Genomic DNA, 22,745 nt, shown 5'->3' with positions numbered 1-22,745 from the left:
GTACATTATCTAATGTTTCAAACTTATTTCATAGGCAGCCCTGATGTGGGGGAGGAATAAGATTGTTCAGTGAAGTTCCTTCGCCCCAGAAACTAAAAGTTTATGAGTAGATCTACTGTAGACCTTGAAAACTGTTACTAACACCCCAGCAGAAATAAATAAGCAAAAGAGGAGAAACAATTTTCAAATATAGAATATTCTAAAACAAGTTACTGCATCGCAACAGCAGGACTCTCAGTACATCTGTAATTTCAGACTGACAATTGTTAAGACACTTTATCACGTGACCTGTGCTCTCCAGAAAAAGAGAGCATTTTGTTTGGCTAATCAGAATTTAAAATTCATGTCAACCAACTGATTTTATCTGAGCTTCAAAACCAGAAAGCCTTCATGTATATTTTAATCTTGTCTTTAAGTTTATACTCTAATTTTCCTAAAGAAGTGTTGTTTTTTAAGCTCTAACACTATAAATGTATTGATTTACAAATGAATATAGCCTTTACAGAGAATTCAGTAACTTTATAATCAGCAAGCCACGTAATGGAACAGAAAACCAGGAAGCCATGCCATGCGTAAACCTTTGAAACAATTCCGTAACTTTACCTACACTACAGGTTTTAAGTATATATCAATTTCTAAAAATGTAAAAGTTGTTTCATTTGAACAGCATTGCATTTCAAGGGCCAATGACTTTTCTAGAAGGATGGAAAGGGAAGGAAGGAAGGTTTATTATTTTAAACAAAAAAAATTAAACAGTAGATGAATGGACAAACTTTTCTCAACCACATAACTTGACTACCATACGTGACAAGTATTATTATTGTTCCTTAGTAAGTCAAATCAATTATTTTGGTCATTTTGTTTAAAGTTTTGAAAACATCATTAATAAAGGCCAGCAGGAGAACATGACCTGAAGAAAGATGTTTTCGCTTGAGCTCTTGATCAGCCTCAGATTTGACCACTATGCTCTTGGAATTCAAAGTAAAGTCTCTGCATCTACTATTACACCGTTTTAATAAGTCTAACTCTGACTGCTTTAGTTAAGTGGAATTCAGTGATAGGTGTGCACATCTTCAAGAAATCCAGTCCTCCATAAGTGAGTACTAAGATTTAAAGTTATGCCTATACTCTTGGCCAGAAAGGAAAGCAAAGGAGTCTTCCTTCAATTCCCACATGATTCAAAGCCCTTGCAAGCCACAATGAATGTGTCATCTTTAGCAATCATAGTTACACAAAGAATGCAACAGCTACTCGTCCTTTATAAGCCAGCAATATCTTCTTAAGAGGGAACAAAGTCAGAGTTCCAACCAAAGGCAGATTACAGAAAGCTACGTTAGCCATAACCTATAGCGAGAAAATATTAAACAAGCGATCATTAAAAGACTCATCCTTTAGAATGCCTAGCTATGATTACAGAAGAGAAGACAACAGCTTCAACGTAGCCAAGCAGGGATACAGATACTATGAGGTTTCTTGTGTTATAAATGGGATTAATCAGCTGATGTAGACAAAACTAAAGGTCACATTAAGGTGAAACATCAACGTTAATTTTTCTTATGGACTGTCCTATGCAACGCAGCAGTAAGAAGCCTCTTAAATTCACTCTTTTAGCCAAGATAAGAACAAAAAGACTATTCTTCATAGGAAGTGTTTATCCTACAGACTTGTAATAAAGATTCCAAGGGATTTATATTGAAGTCAGATCTCTGCCAAATAAAAGATTTCAAGAAATGAGGAAAAAAGTGGGTTTGCTTTTTGTTTTTAAGCTCATCACCATGCTGAGAGGCGACAAGCAGGTATCACTGAGAAACAGACTTGGTGCTAAACACACACCAGCCACGTGAGCTATGGTAGCAGCCTAGGATCTGATACTCAGGTATTTTTAAAACTACACCACGGTCAAAATTTTAGTTCGAGAAAAATTCTTCTGATATATGACTGCAAAAGATATTTATGGAATCCAGGCTATTCAGCAACTTAACAGCTACACTGCCAGGAGACAGTAATATAGGTCTGGGTGGAGTTCTTGCTGTAACATCGAGATTCCAGGCAGATGGCCCCAGAGCTGAATAAGACATTTTAGCATTCATAGATTCTGCGATAAGTTCTGTCAGCCATATGCTTCAGCCATCAAAAAAGAACACAGTCTTGCCTCCTTCCATCTCAATCAATCTGGAAGTATAGAAAGTTGACAAGAACATACAGTACAAGGAAAAGAAGGGAAGTGAGGCAGACCTCTGGCATTTGATACCATCTTTGGTGCCAATTAAGTCCATCCATCCCCTCTCACGCTGTATCACTTCTATCATAGAACTGTATCACACAAATATTATTTGGCCCTCATAGCTTTTCAGTTCCACTGCAACAGCCTAATGGCAGTTCCAGATTGTGATGGTTTACAGACAGAGCACATGGATGCATATTGACCGTCTGTTTGGATGGTACACAGTTAACGTTACATAGATATTAATCATTTTAAGGCTACTGAACTGCTTTTAAGTACTAGCATGTGCCCTGAAACAGCTATGCTCCTTCTAATCAGAGCTCATGTGACTTAGGTTGCAAATGTGAAAGCAAGGAGGGTTTTGCCGCTCACCTGGAGGGCTACCTAACAACAAGGCTAGGATACAGACAGCCCGATGTATAGTCTATCACTCTTATGAGTCAAATGTCCACAGAAGCAGACACAGGCGCGATGTCATAGTAGCGTCCTACCTGAGAGGACAAGATGTTACACAGCTAGGTATCACAGAGTGTTTATTACCCTTAACAGCTGAAAAATGGTGTTTACTACTCATGAGACAAGATGCTGTTGTCTGATGTAGGCTATGATGCCTCTGAGGAAGCTAGATCACCACCTTATTCTCAATTTTCAGAGAGCAGACTTGCCGTGAGACATTAGGATGATGTCAGAAGACTTTCAATGTGTTATCTTGTAATGCTGGGGGACAACTGGATAGCACACCACTTTCATGAAGTCAAAAACTAGCCTTAAAAAGGGATACATGTCTGTTACCGCTTCTCACGCTAGTCATATACAAGCAAGAATGTCTTCCTTTAATGCCAAAGGGAATAGTACCCAGAAAAGAACAAATACTTTTAAATACCACCTGTAACAGTACACATAGTATTTTGGTCAGCTCTAGGGCTGAGTATCTTTCCTGAAGGCAATCTGAAGAACCATAGAAAAGTGTAACTTGATCTCACAGTTGAGATACCTGAGGCTAACAACAGACTTCAGCATCTGGCTAAGTACTACTCCTGGTTTTGCTAAGTATTTTAAAGTCCTTTCTCCTCCTCCTATAATGACATAATTCTCACTCTTCAGAATCACTGAAGACTTCACTGAGCTGTGCCTTTTGCTTTCAAAAGACATTCAAATGCAAAAATGCAATGACAGAGTCTTAAGTACAAATAATGGCTGTAGTCTGCATTCAGTTGAGTTCAGGCAACTCACTCACCACAGTTTAGCCCCGCAGCACTGGGCTGGCACGCGCTATTCTTTCCTAGAGAGGTTATCTGCTTCATCAGAAGTGGCACACGCTGGTTGTTCAAGCAACTATAGATTCAATAATACCTATTTCTATTTCAGTATCTCCAAGGAAAAGTATTTACCTGACCAAAGGTAATTTTGTCTGGCAAGTCATAAGCCTTTTTAGTATCCGGGATGTTAACATGCTAAGTTTCCCCTCATTTCCCTCCCTACCCAAAGAAAGGCGACTGATGGAAGTCTTGTATAGAAACTGAAGAAAGAGAGAATGAAGATGGATTTCAAATGACTTGAAAAAGGATGAAGTTCAGCAGGAGTCACATATCAAAGCTCCATGGATGGTCTCACTGGTATCCTGAGTAGCAAAGGCTCACTCACTTAGGTCCTCATAAGAACACTTGTATAGCCAAGTACTGGAAGTAAGTTAAACTTCTAAGTATAAAGGAGCATTAGAGTAAGAACAGGTAGGTGCACTCTATTTTCTAACTGCAAATTGAGGTAGTTATTAGGGAGAGCAATTCCTCTAGAGCCCAAACTACTCTGCTATGTGCCAGACTGCAATTGAAAATCTAGCATTGCTAATTGAAAAATCTGGTAATAGTGTATAAAAAGACAAAATTTGTATTTTCAGTTCGGCAGTAAAAAGGAAATACACTGAATACAGGCTTACGAAATTAAAGTGAGAAAGGGTTTTGTCTTGATGAACTAATTACGCAGTAAAAGGACATACATGTCATTGCTTATGACAGGTGAACTCGAGTGAGGCTGTTTATTGTTTTACAACGACAAACACAGGCCTCATGGCACAGAAGAGAAGCCTTACTGGCAAGGAAGGGTATTAGAGAACCAAAAGTAGCCTAGCTTTACAGCAATACCTATACATACAGGACAACACTCAACTTTCTGTTAAGCTATGCCTATATGACGTAGACAGCAGGAGGCGAAGCCAAAAATTCCAATCCACGGCACCCTACAGAGTCACAGTTTTGGTGGGCATCCTGTATTTTGGGCTTCTTGATGCTCTCTCACCAATCTGATGCAGTATTCTGAACCATTCAAGCTGGTAACAAGGTCTTACTTCACTCACCTAATTAATCCTTGTGCTCCAATAGCTATTTTACAAGACAGATTGGCACCTAACATTCACCTTTTGTATACTGAAATAGTGACCAAACTTCTACTTATCTGACAAAATCACTTCTTCAGAGAGAATGATTACCCTAATCCCTAATTCATTCACTGCCAAGTACTGTCTAAGCAGCTTCCACTGGGAAGCCTGTCTTAATTTCCCTACGCACTTAGTTTAGGGCAAAGACACTTGAGAGGGAAAAACAAACAAACAAACAAAACAAAAAACCACACACACAAGTACACATCAAAGAGAGATGACACTACCTTTTAGATGTTCCCAAACTGCAACAATATCCAGGGTTAATTATATAGTCTGGGATATTGCAGCAAATCGTACCATCATTACACTGCACTGTGATTTCTTATTAAGGATTCTTCTGCTCTTGATAGTGGAATTCCAGCACCGATTTAATTGCAGGATCAGGAGGTGATACATAAAACGGTATTAGATAGGAAAAGAGCTGAGATAACCAGTTTGTGGGCATATGATAGAGAAGCTGAAAGCAGGAGTGAAACCAGAGGATTAGTTCTTTAAACCCTTTGTGTTCATGCAAGCTTGTAGAGCTGTACAAATTTTTGCACACGGATTGATCAATAGTCACTATTAGCTAGAATGCAAAAACTTGCATAATGAAGCAATAAACCAACTATTGGTCAGCAGTTCAACAGCCTTCCCACATTCTACACAGATCAGTTTTATTTACAATACTTTCTTCAGAACTTTGCTACTTATTACCCAATAAATATGCAACACTCAGCATCAATAGAACATTTCCAGCTTTATTTTAGCTTCTTACAGACAATCCTGTACTTAGGCAGTTGTGTCAAACTTTTTTCCATGACTCAAAAGTCAATGGAGCACTGATTAATTTCATACTAGCCACTACCTTTCGAGGTCATTCAGGTATTCAGACACGCTCAGTGTTTTGAAATATCTTCAAACTTGCTTCTGACACGATAGGAGACTATACCAGTTTAACCTTCAGTATAGTACTTTGAGCTTAAAGTCCAGCATCAAACACACACACACAAAAGCGGGGCTCTTTCTGCTAGAAAACTCATGAAGGTGTCTCTGTATTGTGTTTCTGTCTGCATTCTTATGCATTAGAACAGAAGGAAATAACAATCTTTTGCTTCTCCGATGACACTGCTCAGGCAGGATCCTTATTCTTTGGTTTCATCTCTTTTAGGAGACTGTCAATTTCTCATTGAAGGATTAGAAATATTCATGAACAAGTAATCTCAGTCAAGATTTCAATCACATTTTGCATTTGTATGCATTAAATCCACATCACCAGTTAAAATACATGCAGAATCATAGCTTCTTCCTAAAAAAGACTTAATAGCCAGGAACTGAAATCAGCAGACAGAACAGTTTTGCTTTAAAAAAAAAAAAAAAGTTACACCTTAGCATTTGAAGTTGCCAACATCACAAGAGGAATAAGGCAAAAATGAGCTATGCTCATAATCACTGTATCACATTCTGCCAGCGGATAAACACTTACTTTCATCCAAGTCACTCAATTCTTTTAGCTATCCAGAAAGTTACGTTCTAAGGAAAAAAGGATTAAAACAAATGATGAAACAAATGCTTGGCTCAAACACCTTACAACTGTACTACATCAAGTAGTGCTTGGTGGATAAAACTGTTATTAGGAAATGACACCAGCAATGCCTTCCCTTTCTCTAGGGGAACACCACACAGGGGTGCTGGATACTAGCCTTCTAGGTACACTTAAGATTTGACAAGAAAGGCAACAAAGTAAACATCATCGAGTAGGACAGTCTGACTTTTAAAAGTAAACATACAAAGAAATACCCCTTGCAACAAACTGCATTCACATCCTGAGACATACTAAGGAAAGGCTTCAAAGAGCTGTCTGGACACCCTCTAACTTATCCAAAAAATAAGAATAACAGATGTATTTATTGTGGGGCCAAAACAGACCTTACCTAAGACTACTTGAACCTCAAAAAAAGGCACAGCTAATGAGAATTAGAGAGTCTGATAGCAGTAAGGATCAGGACAAGCCTTAAAACTTGTTTCCTCTAGGTCCAAAAACCATCTGAGGGAAAGCAGATATTCCAAGATTGCCCTAAAGTGACTTTGCTTACAGTAAACAGTACCTTTGAAGAGCCTAAACCAATGTGAACAAGCACCTGAGGGCACTAGGCTAGTAAGAAGGTACTACAGACAAGGAACTTTCTATTGCATCTGTCCTTTTCCAATACTCTTTCTGTGTGGGCTTCAGGGATATGGAAGAGCTAATAATGGAGATCCCATACTCTCTGATTCTGGATGCTCAGAGAATAAGGAGTTCCAAGAAAACATTCCCGAAGCACTGAATCACATTACACGATCCACTAGGTAACTTCAAAGTTTCTTTCAAGACTCTATTAAAAAAAAAAAAAAGAAAAGAAAAAGTCACTTCCTGCATATGGCATGCATGCCAAAAAACCTACTTAGGAGAAGCATTTTCCTTAAATCTACATTACAACCTCCGTACAAGGGGAGGAAAAGGAAGAGATTAGGCATCACACAGAGAAAAACAAGGAATTTTTATATGGCCTCAGGTAAAATTAACGTCTCATAATTTGGTTTCACCCTAGATATTTAAGGACCTCAACTACTTTATGCACTGATTACTGAAACTCAGTTGTGTTTAGCTTCTATTTGTAACTCTTAACATATCTGAGTTTAATGGAAAAAATATTTTGCTGCTGTTTAAGTAGGACACTATATGTGTTACGCAGCATTTCAAAATGTAAGGACAGATTAGTCTGATTGGATTACAATTCAGAGTTAACATCAATCTGATTCACTCCTTGGCGGTTATTTTAGTCTATTTAATAATGGTATAGTTCTGGAAGATAGCATGTTTGGCAAGCCAGGGGCTGCTTCATTTTAATTAAAGCTGCAGAACCACTTTTCCGGACTAAGCCTGCTCATCAAAAACACTTCTGAGAAACTGAAAACTGGTTAATCAACACCTGACCCCACACAACAGTCTTTTTCTTGCTCAGCTTCAAGGATCTTTTAACACCAACCTACTGAGAAAAGCCATAATAGAATAGGCTTATGAAGTGCTGTCCAGATAACAGTTCAAATTTTGTTTTCCAATGAGCACTGGAAAACAATCTCATCAAATCCACAGCACAAACTCAATCCTAGTAACAGTTTATAAAAAGCCATTTCAAATTCTGCTTGCAGAGCTAGATGAATCGTTAACAGCATTCTTACTAAAATAATAAAATAAATCACCACCCGTGGTAACTTTTACTGGGGGGGGGGGGAGCCTTTCTTCATAGTGATATTCCATGTCACAGTAAGGCACTCTGAATGACTAAGTTATCACATGAACAAGATCAAGAGTTGCAGAAAGGCTTCAACTCATTTATAAAAATCCAATGCATTTTGAAAATAAACGTAAAAGTCCACCCATAAAGGCTGTAATAAAAACCTGTACTCAAGCAGTCTTCCCAATTCCAGATCATTCACTTTCAGGCTAGAAGTTCATCTCAAATATCATATCATAGTGTTTATAATAATCTATCTACTAAGATAACACTCAGACCTATGACTAGAGTTCCCACGTTAGGATGGGATGAAGAGTCAACTACTACAACATGATCCAAAATCAGAATCACAAAGACTTTGCATAGCCATCTACACTGTTTCAGCTATGTGGGCTAGCAGACAGCTATAGTTATCAGGACCATTAGGCATTTGTCTCAAATGTATGTTCCCATTAGCTAAGGTCCCAGCAACAGCCCAGCAGCACTTCTAAAGGAGAGGGGAGAAGGAACCAAACTCAGACCTTTACAGAAACCACAAGCAAACTAACAATGCCCTCTATCTCTTGTCTAAGCAAGATAAAATCTGTCTGAATCTTAACTAGAACAGAATCTTAACTAGATCAGTTGTTGTGTTCTTTTCATCACTATATAAAGAGGTGCTAAGCATCTCATAGCTTATCTAACAAGTGGTAAGCTTCAATAACACTTCTGTTCTTGCAGTTTTTGTATAAAAGCATCCACCAACAGGAAGGCTGCATTAGGTCAAACGAATGCCGAATAGAATGTCATATTAATTCTGAAACCATACACAGACAGCTTCTTTTTCTGCTCTCACAGGTGCAAGGACCTCATTCAGGAACGGATACAGGCATAAACATAACATGCATAGTCTACAAACATTACAGATTCTCAATTTAGTTTTTCCTTAGAGTTGGTTGGAGAAATGCTGCCAGGTAGCAACACAGTAGTCTGCTGATGAAAACAGGCAGTGTCACCTCAGAGTATGACGACACCACCTCACAAAACAAAACATTATGGCATGATTATGAAAGAGTCACCATACTCAATACTCCTTAATTGACAAGCTGAATTACTAAAAACGAGAGTGTATTCTTAGTGAACGAGAACAGCTATCAACTTGTGATAATTTAGAGCAAGTCTGATCCACCTCTCGTTCACAAAGTTCAGGACGCTGCATAAGATAAAGCAAGGTATAACTTCAAGTTAAAAAACAAAGCAAAACAACCCTTATAGGGAATTGACAGAATTGTCCTGCAAAAGGACAGGAAAATGAAATTAAAGAGGAAGTTATTTCTGTATTTCTTAGAGGAAAAAAGTCCCAGAGATCTTAAGAACATTTGTTTACAGAAGGCATAAACCAAGCAAGGCTTAGAGTATGAACTATTTGTTTTCTGATACCTAGAAGTCCTGCCCCTGACCTGCCTCATGCATCAGATGTCTGGAACGAGTGTCTCAAAAGTCCCTTAGCTAGAGGCTAGAACTGGCTCATGCGAAACAGAGAGATGGCTGAAATGAAAACAGCACTTCCATCTTTTCCTTCAAGGAAACAGACTTAAGTAGGGAAAATAGAAAAAGAACAAGGAAAGGAGGATTTAGATGCATGACTTGGAATAAAGAAGAGAAGCTTCAGGCATGCGGAGAAAGAAGCAACAGAAACAAAGACAATACTCTCTTACAGCATTGGACTGGCTTCTGTTTCAGTCAACCACACGTGAAAAAAAATGGTATGAAGAAGAGCAGTTACATGCACACACTCCAGAAAATAACCAGTTAACGGCAGAGAGGCCTACAGAATCCTGGGCTCAACTCGGGATATTAGAAGAAACAAACAAAAAAACAAACAAAAACAACTCAACATTGCAACTCAATGCAACTACATTATCTGCCTGATTTTATACCTGCCAATGCAAGAAGGGACAGCTATGGTAACAGAGGATCTGAATGATATTTTCACTTACAGATAAAACCAAAATTCTTTCACTCAGACGTTTTCAGGTTAATCCAGACTCCACTTCTCCCAATTAAGGAAGGTTGCCACGCAGCATGCATCCTGGGAAGCACCTTGTAGAGACCTTCACCTCAACTGCTAATGAGCTGGGATCATATTTAAGTCCATCAGTTTGCCTATTGTCTGACTTCCAGGACTGCATGCAGGACTTTCATCAATGTTTTTTATATTCTGGAATATTTGTAATGTCCGGGTTTGTCCATATATTCAATGCTATCTTTACAGATGCACAGTAGTTTAAAAAAAAAAAAAAGAAGTACTTCAAGCTATGGTACGCATATGCCATAACTGCATATATTTCCACTAATGAAAAGGTAGCAAGGCAACATATGTTTTCAGGAAGATCCAAACCTTTGATAGCTTAACAAGGCTCGCAGAAACTTACACACAGACACACACATGTGCGATAGCACCACAATAGACTTAAAAACAGCAAGCAATAAGCATCTAGGTACAGGAGCCTGAAGAAGCTAATATGGGGCGAGGAGTTTTGCAACTGAAAAAGGAATTCTTCTGATGCTAGAACTAAACAAATCCCCAAACCACGCACAAGATCTACCTAAGTATCTTACAGGCAGGCCTTAGCGCAACAGCTAACTTTGCAAGTGAAGTTATTTGCTTGCAGAGGTAGTGGAGGCATAAGACTCAGGCCAAAGATTATTTGGTACAACCTTTGCCACGGTAAAGTGAGTGTATTTAACATGTTTTATTAAACACCACAGAATGTCCACATTCAGGAGCTGTCACCTAAGCGTATCTTTAGGCACAGGTACCTCAGCAGCAGTTGCAACTGTTGCAAAAGCTGAATCTAAGTTAGTCACACCTGGTATCAAACTGAGCTCTCTTGCTCATGCACTAGCTATCAAAATATCTTAACTTCTTTTGAATAAGCCGTCTTTCCATTTCTTTTCATTCACGTCTCTTGAATAAGAAGTTGGAAGCTTACATCTACGGCTCCTTCCGCTGGGATGGCATGACCATAACACAAACATGAACTTCTGACAGTATGAACGTTAAGTCTCATCTTGGCTCTTGAGATGTACGTGCTCCAAGGTGCGCACTAGTTCTTTCCCCTTGCCAACAATCTCGGCAAGGCTGTGGACAGGCTGCTAACACAGCCTTCTGCAGGAGAAAGAAGGAAAGAATACTTTCCCAGTTGCACTGAAGACTGTTACCTATCTGATGAGTTCAACATGTTTTTTCCTACTGGTCCAAAAGGGGATGCAAGAGCACAGCAACTACTGAACGACAGTTCCAAAGGTCTCCTTGCCTTGCCTGGGCAGGCCTAATGACAGATGATTGACCAATCAACAGCCCTCAGGCATCCCTCATTAGTCCTGCCCAAGGAAGGTACCAGTTTACTCAGATCTTGGCAAGTACTATGAAAAGGACCAACTAAGTTCAGTCTCCTAAACTTTCAGAATATAAGGTAAATATATAAGGTAAGAACAGCTGCCTTAGACAAAAGGTTATGACTGTGCAAATATTTCACTGATGTAGGACAAGAGCTTCTCTGAAGCAGTAACTGCTTCTCAGTAGTCACACAAATGACCTACCAGTAAGAGATACCAGTACAGATTGATCTTAAATACCTACTTCTACAAATTAACTTTCTAGATTCCACGGCCCCCAGAATTTTTTTCTCCCCAGACATAGCAGCTCTAAAGCAACTATTCTGTAACTGTTAATATCTCCTACTCTTAATTCCATCCCAAATTGGTGTACATAACCATTAAGAAGCAAAAAAGGCTATGGGATAGTCTGAAAAGATCTGTTGGAAGGAGATCCTAATACATACCTAGGACGTCAAGCGGTGAATGGAATGAAGAAAGTGAAACTAGCAAGTAAGCCAGAATTAAAAAAATATGTTGAAGAAAAAGCTGTGGAGCAACCTTTTCACCATATCCTTTGTATAAACTCCAGATCCCACTATCAGACTTACTCCGAGTTTTATTTTTGCTGTCAACAGTATAAAGCACATGAACAATTAAAGCGTGATCGCACACTTCCGAAGCGGGTATTGGATAATTTAGATCTACGCTGGCATTTTGCTCAAAAATCATGGTCAATTCAGTTTCTGAAAGCTTTCTCTCAAACTTGAGATACGCCCCCAAGGCCTTAAGGATTATCAGGAGACTTACTACATAGAACGCCCCAAAACACTGGGATATGCTCCAGCCTTCAAAAATGAAAACATACTTTCCTCCTTCTCTCTCTTCCCTTCTTCCCAAAATAAGCTAACAGCAATAACAAAAACACTAGTTCCAACAGAAGATAACCGTTTTGAATGTTACGGGGCCACATGTAAGTCAAATCTAAATCAAAGTGAAAAAAAAAAAAAACACTTGAAAACTTAAGAGAAGAAGCACTAGAAGGCAGAAAAATACACTGGTACCATGATACCAAGCAAAAGAAACCCTCCAAAAAATCCAACGTATTGATAAACAAATGTTAAAAAGCCAAAAGAGGTGCTAAAACAGATTCTGAAACAAATCTCTACCTTTGGCAAAGACCTCACAAATCAGTGGCTGCACTACACTGGGGTAAAAACAAAGAAACAAACCCAATATCCTTTTACAAACCCTAATCATTGCTAAGGAACTGTCCAAATTTACACAGTGTGCCACACAGTCTGTGCTAATGCCCATAAGAATAAGCCAACAGCAAGTATACAGTGGAACTCTAACTGTATTTTACTAGAATTAAGATTCAGAATTAAGATTTGGACAGACAGCATCTTCATACCACTCCCATATGTGATCTGCAAAATATTTAATAGGCTGAAGAGCACTAGTGAGATCATGATCCTAACTGGATTGAGCAGCAAGTTTTACAATGTGTATATAGAAGCTTCTAGAATTATAAGCTTTATTATTATTTTTATTTTTTATATCATTATAGAAGCTTATAGAATTAGAAGCTTATTTGTGACCTTACATCTTCATTCACCTGAAGTGCCAAGTTACTCCTCAACTTAACTACAGTCCAATACAAGTGCGAAGCTCCCACATTTTTGAAAAGATTACACAGGACATTCAGAATGGAACCTATTCCAAGACCTTGAAACAACTTATTGATAACAGTAAATCGTGATATCTTTTACCAGAAGGATATCCGAGAGCGTAAACAAGGTTCTAAATGTGTATGGAGATTAACCAGGAAACTGACTGTAAGAATCAGCTCCCTATTTCTTTCAAACTAAGGAAACTCAATTCAAGATTTTTTAAAAAAAGTATCTAGAATAAATAATAAAAAAAGTCAATACCTCGAGAACTTACCTTCAGACTTTAACTTTGTAAGAACAAAAATCAGGTAGTTGTTAAAATCCGGATACTGATTGAGTTGTTCTAGTTTCTGGAGAGAAAAACTGTTAAGGAAAGTTGAATCTTTACACACAGCACAAACAGCTTTCTGGATATAAGGACTATTAAAGGAAGTTATATATTTTCATAGTGTCATTTCAAATAGCTCTGACTATAAGCCCACAATATACAGAATAAGAACTATTTGAAAATAACTCATGTAGTTTTACTACACAAGCAAAAAAAAAAATCTTTCAGTTATGCTGAATTCTGGAAAACAAAAAAAATCCAGGGATATAAACATTAACAAATTGTTAAAAATATTTTAAGGTCACAAAGAAAAAAAAAAAAAAAAAAAAAGAAAAAAAGTGAGTCCTCTGTACTGTTTTGGATTTCATTCCAAACCTAAGGAATTCAATGAGATAATCCAACAGTACAGCTTCCTCTCCGACAAAAAAGGCATTTCAACATGAAAACACAAGTACTCATGATTTTCATAAGCTACTCGCTTTCTTACTATTAGACACACACTTCTTTAGGATGCTAACTAGCTACAGCCTCTGCTTTAAGTATTACGAATTCATTTAATCGTAAATGGTCAGATACTTTGTACTACAAAGTTTATGCTTACCCACCATCACTTAAAAGAAAATTTTAAACAAAACCGTGTTTCAGTATACATGCCCATTTTCTACAGTATCAGCTCTCTGAATGAGCATCTCACTAGTAATAACAACTTCTTTGCTATGTGCTTGGGGAGATGGCAGGAAGACTTACGTTTCTGAACGGCTACAAAGGTACACAGTTTTTCTAAATAAAAAGTGTCATTTCCTCAGGCTCAAATTTGCAAGCATTCTGCTGCTGCTTGGCTAGAACAGTGATTTGCCATTTTCCTTAAAATGTGCTTTTGTGCTCCAGTATTAATTGGTATTCTTCTACTCCGCGATAATATTTTAAGTCATAAGCATGCAGTGTCATCACTGAGTTACCGCCACACGGATGAAATCCGGTAGGCTTAAACAATCAAGACTTATTTAGGCAAAATCAATTTTCAGAAGAAGTAAGATTATTTGCTTCACAGGCAGTTACTTTACTGACTACTTAGCTGAATCACTAAGCGTTCAAAGTATTTAAACTGTAGCCAAATACAGCTATTTAGCACTCGCTGGCCCAATAAGTCCCTTCCAGTTCCAAAAGATCTCCTTCCTTCCAATGACCAACAGCCAGTTCATCTAGTCTAGTTCATCCGTCACAAATTTACAAAACTCCATTTTTAGATATTTAGGTTGCTTGCCTCAAATAGTAACTTTACTACAGAAGCCTGCTGTCTTCCCTCCTTAGTAAAAGAGGAAAGTATACTTATCACAGCCCTAAGCTCCTTTGCTGTGAAACACACAGGAAATCAAATGTAAACAGAAGGATGGTTGTAGCAACTGAAATTAATACAGAGTATTCTATGCAGCTCCTAGAAATGAAACAATATAAACCTGAAGATAATTGTCAAAGGTGCCATGTCAAAAAGCTTTTTTAAGGACAGCCAAGTAGGGAAGCAAGTTTCAATTCCCCTTCCCCCCCCCCCCACAACTTCAGAAGTATAATCACCAAAACAGCCAGACAGACTTTACTAATAACTATGAACCTGCTATGGCTCAAATAGGAGGCAGCAGTGGAAGCAAGTAGAAAGAACTGAAAGAGCAGTAGTAAATAGAAACTTAATTAGAATATACCTAATTGCTCTAGGAACCAGAGGACACGTTACAGGTCATTCTTTCTTTACTGCTTCTTCATTCGTTTTACTTTCCCTACCTCCCCCAAGATATGTTTAATATCTTTATCTTTAAAAAAAAAAGTTTCAATATCTAATATTTGAAAGGCTCACTGAGTCAGAATTTTGTTAATAAAGAGTTTTGGCTAACCTGTCCTTCCCACCTTATTATATCTGAGCTACAAGCACTTGAATCTGCCAAAAATGTATCAGAGAAAAAGCTTGAGAGTCAACACACCGATATTCTTATAAAATCGTGGCTTAAGAGTCCTTTAAATTTGAAACCATCAATTGCCATCCTGCTTGGACGTGCTACTAAGTAGCATCCTGCAACACAACAGTCATCACAAAGTTTTGGGGAAACAGCCTCAAAAGACATAAGATGACTTTACATGATGACTTCCTTGAAAACACAGGTATGACTGCACAGCAGGTTACCAGTGTCATTTAAGAAGAATTTCAGATACCAGTTAATAGCATTTTCTTTAGTCAATTCCTACTCATCTTCAAAACAACGTTCACAATGCCTACCCTGCATGTACGCTGCTATTTCAAAATAAACTAAACAGATACTACTAAGTTATCAGAAATGGAAGTTTAAATACAATTTCCCATTAAGCTACTGTTGCTGAACACTTTTTTTATTTGAAATACTAAACACCTATTTAGGCATAGGGTCTTAAGCAGCAATTTGGTAAGCTCAGGGAGCAAGAGGTGGCAGATGAGAGGTTTTTTTGTAAAGATTTTGTGATTCTAACAGTGTTATTTAAAAATTTCCTCCCTCGATCTTTGTTCTGTACACAACCCTGCCATTTCTCCACTCCCGCAACTCAGGGATGAAAAAATCCACAAAGCTAATATGAAGTGCACCGCAAGCAGCACAAGAAGCCACATACAGATGATTCCCCCCCTTGCATCAGTTGTAAACAGCTTAACGAGCAGCGCTGGACGCCCAGGCCAGCAGCAACGTCCCCACGACGCAGGAAGCCGGGCACTGTCAGAGGCAACAGGCCAGCGGGAGGGCGCAGGCGGCCGCTCCGCCACCGGGCGCTCCCCCCACCAGCTCCGGCTTTCGCGTTGAACCCGCAGGCCGGAACAGCGCCGGCGGGCCCGGGCCCGGGCCGCTCCTCGCCTCGGCCCTGCCGCAGGCTGCCGGCACCCCGCGGCGGCAGCACGGCCTCTTGGCGGGATGGCGCGGCGGCGAGGGCCGCGCTCCCGCCCCGCCGCGACGCGCCGCGCCTGGGGGCTGGGCGCTGGCAGCGGCCCAGCGTGGGGTAACCCGGTATAGTGGCAGACACCGAAGCAGCCGCGCCACGGCCAGGGCTTTAAAAAGAAAAACCGCCCCTTGGCGCCGGGCTCGCAACAGGTGCCCGCGGCGGGGGAAGGCGACCCCGCGGCCCACAAGCCGCCGCCGTTCAAACCCCGCGCCACGGCCGCCGCGCTCGGGCGGCGGCTGCGGGCAGGCCCGGCCCGGCCCGGCCCGGCCCAGCCCGGCCGCCCAGCGCAGGCCGCGCTGCCCCCACCGCCTCCCCGGCGCCCGCTCCGGCCCGGGCCTGGCGGCAGCCGCGGCCCCGGCCCCGGCCCGCTCTGCCTCTGCCGCCCCGCCCCGCCCCGCTCGGCGCAGCGCGGCGCGGCGCAGGCCTCAGCCAAGGATACTTGTTGCACGGCTCTCTGCGTGGTGGTGTCCGGGGACTGGGACTCCTTGAGCAGCTGCAGGATCTGCTGGAGCCCCTGCTCGTCAGGCTTCCACTCATACTCCATCTTGGCTCGCTGAAAAACACCAGACAACAGGCGGCCGCCGTCAGCGGCGCGGCAGGCCCAGGCCGGGGGAAGGCGGGAGGGACGGCGGGAGGGGGCCGCGCGGGGCCCGGCCCGCTCTCCCCACGCTGCGCGCACCCCGCAACCGCCCCGAGCCCGGCCCGGCCCGGCCGCGGTCCCGGCGCCAGGCGAACGGCACCGACCTGCTCCCCGCCGCCGCCCGCTGTGCGCCGCGCCGAGCAGACTGAGTCACGGCGAATTTGCAATCTGGCCCTAAGAGCCGCGTCGCGTCCTCCTGGGTCCTAGCGCCGGTCGCGCCTCCGCCCTCCCGGGCCGCCTCGGCCCCGCCGCCGCCGGCCTCTGCCTCGTGCGTCCCTCAGCGTCGGGAGCCTGGAGGCGACACAAGACGCCCCCCCCCCGTCCAGCAGCGGCGCGGGCGCGGGGCGTCTCCCGCCCGGCCCCGCCGCCCCCACCCGCCGCGCCGGCCCCGCGCACAGCCCGCGGCGCTGCGCGGTGCTACGCGTGCCGCGGCCCGCCCCCGCCGCAGCGCCGGCTGCGGCCCCGCACCCCGAGCCTGGCGGCAGTGGGCCGGGGGCCGCCGCCCGAGGGGAAGCGCCGACCCAGGAGCTAGGAACGGGGTACCTCTGCCAGCTGCCTTAACGCTGCGTAGATTTCAGAATGCCTCACTTTCATGGGAATAGTACCGACCACACAAGAAATGCGGGGGAGGGGGGGAATCAAAAAACCCCCTACTTTGAATACCTATTACATATCCTCAGTATCAAAAATATATCTGAGGAGATCTCAGGTCAAAAAAAGCTATACACACACACACAGAGCTGTTATATATTTTCATATAGCTATTTTATATATACTTAATGTATGTTAATGGACAAAACAAAAACACATACTGCTCGAAACTGTTCTAAAATATGAAAACGAAAAACAGTAATTCCTTAGCTTTTACATTCTTATTTTTAGTCACTGTGTTTGTAAGCATCCCACTTCTCTAACAGAAAACTAGTCCCGCTTTCTGCTTCCTCTGCCGCAGCCCAGTGCCAGGTATGGATGCCACACATTTACAGTCCTAACTCTTCAGAGGCATCTCAGACAAGGAGTATTAGTGACTCCCACAGGTGGGCCCCAGGTTATTTGCTACAGGGCTCTTGATCTCACCTCCCCACCACTTTCAATTAGATAAGCATTTAAGTTACAGGCTGTTGTCCAGTCTCAGCTGCTAAGAAGCGTCCTGAGCCCGCCTTCCCTTCATTACTGTGGGCCACCACTATTGTAGAAGGAGCGAAAACTGGCATGCATAGCATAGTCTCCAGCAAACAGCAAGGGAAGTGTCACAAGGTAGTAAGCTACTAGGAAGACAAGACAGTATATTTGTAATATACATAATGATATATAATATACATAATATCTGGATAATGAGGATAGTGAAAAAGAGTACCTAATGAATCAGGAAGGCATGTATACTGAAATAAGAAGCAAGAAACAGCTAAATAGCAATGAAGTCTGCAGCAGAGCAGGGAAGAGAATAGAATCAATGAAAGAACAAAAATAGCTTAAAAAAAAAAAAGGACACACTTCTTAATCCCTTCTGTTCTGGCAATTGCCATAGTCATCAAAGGGTGCCTGGAAGAGAGACTGCAAAAGTATCTCACCTCTTGAGAGCATACACTAGTGAAACGCCTAACAGTTGGAGTCAGTACGATAGGAGGGTGAAGGCTTGCTACCAGTAACTAGGAAAGGATTGGCACAAAGGCTATGCGAGATTTTCATGAAGGGTGGGAACTTCCACCAGTTTCTCTTCTAGTACAGAATGGCGTCAAGCAAAAGATCTGCGTTAGCCAGACCTAGGCCATTAAAATCTATGTTCCTGGCTCACAACACGTGGACGGGAAAGCTCTCCATAGTGACACCTACACAGCTGGAGCAGATAAGACATGAGACCAGGCAGATCTAGAAAGTGCTAATTTGTATCTCATTCCTTTAACTGCTGCCTTACATAAAGCTTTTAGAAACTCTATTAATAATCTTTGAGACTTCAAACCCACTGTCAAATTCAGTTGAAAATGATGAAGAGCATCAAAAGTTGTTATTCAAAAGTTACGAGACAGGGATTACGTTTGTCTAATTTTATTAGGAAATCAAGTTAGAAAGTGCACTAGACGAAAGTTATGTTTAGATATGAGAAACAAGGGAGGAGACCAGAAAGGAAGGCTGAGGGACAGAACAGGAAAAGGCAGGAAGAGAAGCAGGCCATGGATCCATAAGTAAGAAAAACTGCAACACGTTTCCCTTCCATGAACATGGCCAGAACTAAATCCCTGTAAAATCTTACTGCACTGGAAAAGAGAGACAGAGGCCTACAAACTAGAGTAGGAATGGGGGCCTGCGCAATTGGTGGACTATCCAAAGGCTTCTTTCAATCCTTCTCCAGGTTGGTTCCTCCTTAGATTCCATACAGCATCCTTTGCAACTAGGAACTGCTGAAAATATATAGAAATCAAAGCAGGTACCTAATCTTGCTGGATACCTTCTCTTCTTGACCACCACCTTGACATTGTTCTTACCCATCTCTAATCCTTTAAAATCTGTTGAGGAAATAAGAGAGGGGGAAATAATTTAACTGAATTAGTCAAGAAAAAAATTCAGATTGAAAAGAACAGAACATACAGTGGAGAAGTCGAAAAAAGCTGCTTCTTTCTGTATTCTTTGCTTCTTTGTTTCCTAGTATATGTTTCCCTCAAGCAACAAGCCTCTTGCGTAGAAAGGAATTGGGACTCGTGTACCTGGCAGAAGCACAAAAGCTACCCACCCAAACATATGATGGCCTAATTCATCCCACTCAATCAGTAGATGCACCAGAAACAAATTTGGAACACTGCATCTATAAATGTTAGGAAGAAATAAGTCCATTAAAGACAAGAGGCTTACACAGGTTAACCTTTCATTTCTCTATTGTCTAGGCTTCAGATGTCACAGCCTAGCCAGAATCTATCCGTATCACATAGGACATAATTTTCAAAAAGATTACCAAAAAAACCAAACAAACCAGTCAATTTATCTTCACTTCACTTTGCTCTCCACAAACCTTGCCTTGTTTAGCTTGAGTTTCCACCTGAGCCCAGAGCAAGGGGAATTGTATGTTTTTGGTCTTGTTGTCGATAGTCTCTTCCCTTTTTCCCTCAGAATGACCCACCAGAACAACCTGAAAGGACACATTTCAGGCATTTGTCATACAAGGAGATGACAGGAACGGCTAAAATTTGTAAAACTAACTCATTCAAAATCCACTAGAGTACTAGCTCTGCATTTACAAGACAGGGTTCAAACCTTGCTTCTTCCTGAGCACGATGAATCCAAATCATTCAGGAAAGTGTCCTTACCATCATATTACACTAGATTTTTTAATCTCTCCTGTTGACTTATTTTTCACTGCATTATAAAAAGATATTAATGGGAACCAGAATCACAGAATCACAAAATACTTGAGGTTGGAAGGGACCTCTGGAGTCCCCCTGCTCAAGAAGGATCAGCTAGAGCAGGTTGCTCAGGGCATTGTCCAGTTGGGTTTTCAGTACCTCCAAGGATGGAGGCTCCACAGCCTCTCTGGGCAACCTGTTCCAGTGTTAAACCACCCTAAAAACTACGTTTCCTAATCAGCTCCCCATATAATTATTACCAGTTCATATTTAAATATTTTATACAAACGCAGATGCACCAATAGTTTGGAGACTTATGACAGAATCTATTTTTCCCACCCCTCCAGCAGTTTCAGTGCACTGATAACAGACATGGGAGCCTCTGGTGCAAAACCCTATTAACATCCAGCCAGAAGAGATGTGAATACTGGGATGATGTCCCATCTCTCAAATGCCATAGTCTCCAAGCTGCATCTTTGAGAAGTACACCTTATTGCTGAAGCTTTTCTAGCAATTTAGAAATTAGTTTCAAATAATTATTCTCTAAACAAAATTAATCCTCAAATTTGTCCTCATTTCAGAATAATTTTTAGACAAGCAGTTCTAGCCACTTTAGCATTTACAAAAATTTTCCCTCTCTTTAGTTTTACTACATCAGCAGCATTAGATTTTTTTTTTCTTTTTGAGAGAGAATTCTAATGAGCCACCTTCCTTCTCGTCACAAAGTACTAGCACTACTATCTGTAAAATTGGTATTTAATAATGGGCAATCATCCAATGCATTGTAAGGATATTCCAGGCTTGCATGTATTGCAGACTGTTTATAGTGTCTCTCCATATCTCTATGTATAGAAATTTTCTATACACAGAGAAAATAACTGATATTCCCTAATAGCTCTCTGTATAAACCTCTTATTTCAGGCTGAGAATGACATGGATTAAGCTAAGCAGAAAAAAAAAAACCTCTCATTACACAGAATAAATGTTTCTGCACAAAGGAGCTCATGCAGAATAGCTATTAACTAGATTATTTTGCAAGGCCTTCTGCCTGAAGACATGCCCTAAGCTTTCACTTAAAAAATACTGGTAGTCTTCACATCCAAAATATCAAAGGAGACTCCATTCTAAAACATCCATTGTAGTCTTCCAGAGTTCAGCCATATGACACAAGACTAATATTTAAGATGGAGTCTCAAAATTGCTTTATGTTTGTGGAGAGTTATATAAAGATATTGACTATAAAAGGCTATATGCTTTCTCACTAATACAAAAGTAACTAATTTCACTGTTGAAAGTGAAATTATGTAAATATTCCAAAAAAGTTGAGCACAGGACTTCATCATAAGGTTTGCACAGATGGCATGAAGTACCCATATGCAGGAGTGGGATCTCTTTCTGGTAACTAAGCATGCAACAAACCTTTTAAGAGTTAGTCAGCTTTTTGTCATCTCCTGACATTGAAAAAGACAGTATCTATAGAAAATCCATGTAGTGGACTGGACTGTAAAACAAGTCCAGCACGATCCAAGGTACAATGGTAGGCCTCAGAATCAAGTAAAAAATTGTGTGGAAGATACCAAACTGAGAATCTGCTTAATTTATAGGCTTAAGTTATTCTTACAAGTAATTCTGTTTTATAGACGAATTTCTTCTATCTAGGAGGAGCAATCAACATTCAAAGCTGCACACACATATGGGCTTTCAGATAACACAATTTCAGGTTTGGATACAATTATCTGACCATCACTCTTACTATAATGGCTCATATAAGAAGAGCAGAGGAGTAGAACAAGAAGCTGAAGAAACATTAGGAGAAAGTATGTTATCTTCCTAACCTCTTGAGACAACTCTAGCTACAACTGTTTTTGTCTTATGTTGCATATCACGCTAGAAAATTCTGTCTGTGTGCCATTGAGCCCATAGCATGACATCTTGCAATGAAGCTAAATTCAAATTTCCTGGAACACTGGACGTTTCAGTATTGGAGGCAAATAAATCTGTAATGTGACTTGCTCTCTGTGGAATGATGATGATGGATTTTTTCTGGGAGTACCTGCAGTTACAATGAGTTATCTGCTTAGGAAATCTGCTAGACTTGCTCATGAGAAAACACGTGGCTCATGTTGTAACATCACTGTCCATAGCTCCTTGTCTCAAAAGTGAGGAGCAGGATTTGTTTATTTTTACAGATGAAGTCCATAAAAGTCTGCACTGTAGGACCCTACGGGGCAGATGAAATATTATGCATGATAACCTGACAGTTTGTAATTCCACTCTTTACACAGACAGTAGTAGTAGTAGACAGAAGTAATTGTTCCTTTTTTAAAATCTAACAACCTTCCAATTGCTCCTCAGGTATCCAGAAGCATAGGAGAAAGAGCAGAGCAATATAGCTTCCATATATACTAAGGGGTAAAACCACCACACCGTTACAGATAAGATGGAGGATGGGCGACAGTGCACAGTGTTAGATGTGTTGTGGAATATTTAATTAAGACTTAATGCAAATTAAGTCTTACAAACACCACCACATAGCACA

At 41.0% G+C, this 22,745-nt stretch overlaps 1 protein-coding gene across 4 annotated transcripts in view; it reads right to left on the bottom strand.

Moving 5' to 3' along the window:
* The window catches only part of LOC104152982 (transportin-1), a 72,267-nt gene that overhangs the window by 38,150 nt on the left and 11,372 nt on the right, over positions 1 to 22,745 (bottom strand). Inside the window, exons 2-5 of one of the 4 annotated variants that reach the window (XM_068927149.1) lie at positions 19,301 to 19,375; positions 16,976 to 17,162; positions 16,671 to 16,784; positions 13,226 to 13,301 (exon numbers count right to left, since the gene is read on the bottom strand). In XM_068927149.1, coding sequence (XP_068783250.1) covers positions 13,226 to 13,301; positions 16,671 to 16,775 — 181 coding nt within the window. In that variant the 5' untranslated portion in view covers positions 16,776 to 16,784; positions 16,976 to 17,162; positions 19,301 to 19,375. The remainder of the gene's footprint in view (positions 1 to 13,225; positions 13,302 to 16,670; positions 16,785 to 16,975; positions 17,163 to 19,300; positions 19,376 to 22,745) is intronic. The other 3 variants (XM_068927150.1, XM_068927148.1, XM_068927147.1) reach the window with 3 other exon arrangements.

The sequence above is a fragment of the Struthio camelus genome, chromosome Z, assembly GCF_040807025.1.
Source record: "Struthio camelus isolate bStrCam1 chromosome Z, bStrCam1.hap1, whole genome shotgun sequence".
In the NCBI taxonomy this organism is placed as follows: Eukaryota; Metazoa; Chordata; class Aves; order Struthioniformes; family Struthionidae; genus Struthio; species Struthio camelus.
Note: the sequence above shows the minus strand (reverse complement) of the source record. Positions and strands in the feature narration are given on the sequence as shown.